Genomic DNA, 4,597 nt, shown 5'->3' on the forward strand with positions numbered 1-4,597 from the left:
TGGCACATGGCCGACAGCTCCGCAACACCGGATTTAAATGCATCGCTCGTAACTGTAATAACAAAAAATGCTATTAACCGGTTTGCTGCCACGAGCGCATTAACGCCCTCTCCAATTCCACGCTCACCGAGCCGGTTACACAAAATAAGCGCGTAAATGCTCTCCTTTGAGCTTGTCGCAAGCCAATATCAAATCCAATTGTGTTATATTTTGGATTAGAATATACAGAGACATCTATTAGGCAGATCTAGAAATACTAAATACTTTTGTCCGCCTCTGTCGTGTAATGGTCAGCGTGTTTAGCTACCGTGCTGGAGGTCCAGGGTTCGATTCCCAGGGGGGTGAAAATAAATATTAGTGATTTTGCACTGTAATATTTATTTAATATTACCCTGGACTGGTTCCTGAAGCGCAAGAGTGATCACCTTGCCTTCATTTAAGTAATGATCAAGCACTGCGTCAATTCGATACAGTGCCCTATGCACCATTGGGTGCGGATAAGGGTTATAAGTAAGTAAGTAAGAAATACTAAAATATTACAATTTACCAATATTATCAAAGTGACAGTCATCTTTCTAAAAGCTTACACATTTTTGTTGAAAAAAATCACGGCCTGCTGGGTACGGCCGTATTAATACCTTCCGGCATTGAGACGGTTAAGATGATGGTTTTTATCATATTTTCTTCTCGTGTCATGTCAGGTCCCCCTGACGTCAGTCTGATAACAGTCAGCAACCGTCTTCCTACTCTAGCTTTTTGGAGCACATTCACGTTGCAGAATTCTCATTGAAGCAGAAAATTGAGAGTGTGTTCTTCATATATATATATATATATAATCAAAGGGACAATCCAATCTTGATATGTAAACATTTAAAATTACTGCCGGTACGTGGAATATTGTGGATGAGTATCATCGTTGAACAATAAACTAGACAAAAATATCCACATCTTTTAGTACACAACCGTGATACACGATTTACACACAACGAAAGTTTGATAATCCCAAAAATTAACAGTAAATATGGGAGTCGAATACTGCAATATATCATTTTGAACATTTTTAATTTGTTGCTGACGGATGCTAGAGGTCAAAATAAAATATGGAACAAAGACAAAATAAAGGAATGGGTAAATGATCAAGAGTTAATTTTATGAAAATTTTAAAATGTTATATTCCTAATTTTTCTCTCTTTTTTGTGTGTATATTAGGGTAAAATCGTTAAAAACTATGAAAATGTATTAAAAAAGAACTCCACCGACAAGACACACAAGGTGGCTTGGTGGGTCTCTGTAAAAAAAAATTGTTCTAAATATGTAAAATTGTGATTTATTTAAATGTATACAATATATATTTTGTTAAAAAAATAGAATTAGTTGTTGAAATGGATTAATCTATGAATAGACATTTACAAAAACAAATGTTTTCGGATGAGTTCCTATGACAATCCAAAATTATTAGAGGTTGTTATTTTTTCTTGAATGTTTTTTGGTGATACTTTGTAGCACATTTAATTAAATTGGACGTTATTTTACACATTTGTCACAAGTTAATTTTAAAGCAAAAATTTGAAGTAAACCTATTTTATATACTACCATGTTTGAAGTAAAATACACTGCCGGCAATTTTACTGGCTACATCTTGTAGAAACCATCGATAAGTTATTAGTTTAATTTGAAAGGTAGAATGGATTTTAAGAAAAAAAGGGTTGGTACAAAAATAATTAAAATAAATACTTACAATCTAAATTGTCGAGTGGATTTGAAGACACTATATTGGGTACTGAAGTTGTTTTAGACACCCTTTCTTTAATGGCAGTATTATATTTTTCAGCTGAAAATAAATAACAAATTATGTTTGAGGTACTCTATGGCATTGCTGTAATTTATTTTAATAATAATAAAAACCCTTATCCGGACCCCAATGGTGCATAGGGCACTGCGTTATATAAACTCAGTGTTATCTTGATCATTTACCCATGAAGGAAAGGTGATCAGCCCTCCGCTTCAGGTACCAGTCCAGGGTAATATTGAATATATGTAACAGTGAAAAAATCACTTATATTTAATTTACCCCCCTTGGGAATCGAACACGGGACCTCCAGAACGGTAGCCGAGCGGGCTGACCATTACACAACGGAGGCGGACAATTTCTTTTAACAAATATTAATCGAAAAGAAAAATAAATGGAATACATTTTCATCAAAATTGATGATAATTTGTTCAACTGAAGGTAGGTAATTTAACACATTGTTTTCAGGCGGTTATTCATCAATTGGTATACAAATTAGGGTTGTATACTAATCACAAGTAACCGCAAACCTAATTCTGATCTGTACAATGTTTTTTGGCGTCTCGCTCTATGAAAATTCAACAAATAGAACGCTTGTGAGCGTCTCCCCTTCTCTACCAACAGTATGCAAAAGACACTTTTAAGTATTTCCCGTAAAAAATGTGTTAACACACTATCTGCGGGCGGATTCGCGCTCATAATAGAGATAAACATCTCTGAAAAGAAGTGATAACTTTTAACCATACTGTATACATCGATATGAGATCAAAAGATGCCGCAAAAGTCATGCGTAAAAATAACTTACACGCAATTTACGATGAATCGAGTGAAAAGGTAAAATTACCCTTCCCGCCGAACACTACCAGTTGAGTGAAACGGTAAATAGATAGAAAGCTAAACACATTTGTTCAGCTTTTTATGAGAGTATATTATCGTAAGGGTTAACCCTTACAATAAAGGGTATGTAAAAACTCGGTTATACTAAGCGGAAAGATAATTTGGATCAGAGATACAATAGAAGTTATTGTATCGCATACATACCCTTATCAGCGTATTCTAGTCGTACAGCAAACGAGGCGAGCCATGTAAGCTGTTCGTATGGAGTTTCAGATATCACAGGACTGCACAAATCATTTTGATAAGTTTCAAAGGAAGTAACCCAATTAGGGTCGTCTATTTTTCTCAATCCCTCCCGGTCTTCGATTTTATAGTGTCGAATTTTCTGGTCTTCTAACCACAAAACGGTACTGCGGAATTCGATTTCATCTATAATATTTTAAAAAAGGAATTATTACAAATATCATACATAGCCTACAATAAGCTGGATATTGTATATTCAAACACCCACCGTGAATATTGAACTCGCCGGGATTAGGGTGAGCCAATGCCGCTAACTTTCTTTTCAACATTTTATATATATTATTATACTAAAAATTCAATTGTAGGATTCAATAATAATTTAAATAAAACACATTCAAGAACAAAACAGCTAAGTCGCGTTGACAGATTGAGGGAATGCCGGCGCCGTGGCAGTAGCGCTGATACCATAGAAACAGACGCTGGTAAGGCAGAGAACATACGCAAGTTATCCGTCGGTTTTTTTCTGTCTTTCGGAATACATGAATTCCATACAAAAATGGTGAATGCGGAATGTTTTCGCTTCGAAAAAACAGCTTTTACAGGTTTCGGCCGCCCAGGACGTCCACGCTACAATTCATCGGTAGTTCTTGCCTGAATTTAGCTTGTAAATACCAAATGTTTTATATAGGGAGCTGATATTAATGAATGAATAATGAAGGTAGCGTTTCAAATAACAACCAAAATAACTTATTTTTTACAAATTCGCAGTTTTTTTGGAATAATTGAATTTGCTTGACGTGATAACAAATAAAAACGGCACTTGATTTGTATGGTCGTGGTAATAATTATCCGGATTCAGGCAATCTTATAAAAAAAATAATTCAACATTATCTGTAAACGTACATATTTTTAAACAACCATGAAATCTTAATTTCCGATAGTCGAGTGAAATCGTTCTCTTAATAAATTTGCATGCTTGAAAATATTCCTAAATAAAAATATTATGTACACTGACACCTCTCCACATTTATGAAAACAAATGTATTGTTTTGCTTTTCACTGTTCAAATTTGAAAATAGTTTTTCATAATCGTTAACAGATGTCACTATAAGTACGCTTTGCGCATATTTTTAAGGATTTTAATGGGTAAATTCGTAGTAAGATGGTTTTGAAGCAAAATGTAGTTTTAAATAATTTATTTAAATAGACAAAAACCACCAACTGCTTTTGAAATGTGCAACAAATTTTTCAATTCCACAAATTTGCGTTTAATATGAATATTACAAAAATTGTTTGTTTTTAGCTATATTTTTCTCGTTATATTTAAGAGAAAATGATAATTCAATTTAAAAAATATATATCCAGTCTCTTTTAACTTAAAATGGTATATTTTAGAATAGTTGAGTTATAGTAACACAGTTAATTTTGCAATCTCTAAACCATAGTTTTAAAGTTTAACCCCTAGTTTGCCCATCTTGATTCCTGTTTACAAAGATAAACATACATACAGTCATACCTACTATATAAACATAGTTTTTCCGACGTTTGATCCTCCGTCACTGGGGTCATGTTGAGGGCTTTGTTGTTTCGAAGAATACCACCATAAAAAGCAAAACCAAAATGCGAGTCCTTCAAATATATAAATTATTCCAGACTTCATATCATTTGATCCGGTTCCTTATTATTATTTATGAATAAAATTAGTTTGGTGGTTCAAAGTTACGTTAC

The 4,597-nt window shown here is 33.7% G+C and overlaps 1 protein-coding gene across 1 annotated transcript in view; it reads right to left on the reverse strand.

The window, feature by feature from the left end:
- Positions 1-3,306, reverse strand: part of LOC148299817 (tRNA-splicing ligase complex subunit RTRAF-like) — a 4,338-nt gene extending 1,032 nt beyond the window's left edge. The window contains exons 1-4 of the mRNA XM_088275644.1: positions 3,138-3,306; positions 2,831-3,055; positions 1,739-1,831; positions 1-52 (exon numbers count right to left, since the gene is read on the reverse strand). The exon at positions 1-52 is cut by the window's left edge and continues 1,032 nt beyond it. Coding sequence (XP_088131770.1) covers positions 1-52; positions 1,739-1,831; positions 2,831-3,055; positions 3,138-3,198 — 431 coding nt within the window. The 5' untranslated portion in view covers positions 3,199-3,306. The remainder of the gene's footprint in view (positions 53-1,738; positions 1,832-2,830; positions 3,056-3,137) is intronic.
- Between the last annotated feature and the right edge of the window lie 1,291 nt (positions 3,307-4,597).

The sequence above is a fragment of the Brachycentrus maculatus genome, unplaced genomic scaffold, assembly GCF_059751285.1.
Source record: "Brachycentrus maculatus isolate JH-2025_06_01 unplaced genomic scaffold, ASM5975128v1 h1tg000933l, whole genome shotgun sequence".
In the NCBI taxonomy this organism is placed as follows: Eukaryota; Metazoa; Arthropoda; class Insecta; order Trichoptera; family Brachycentridae; genus Brachycentrus; species Brachycentrus maculatus.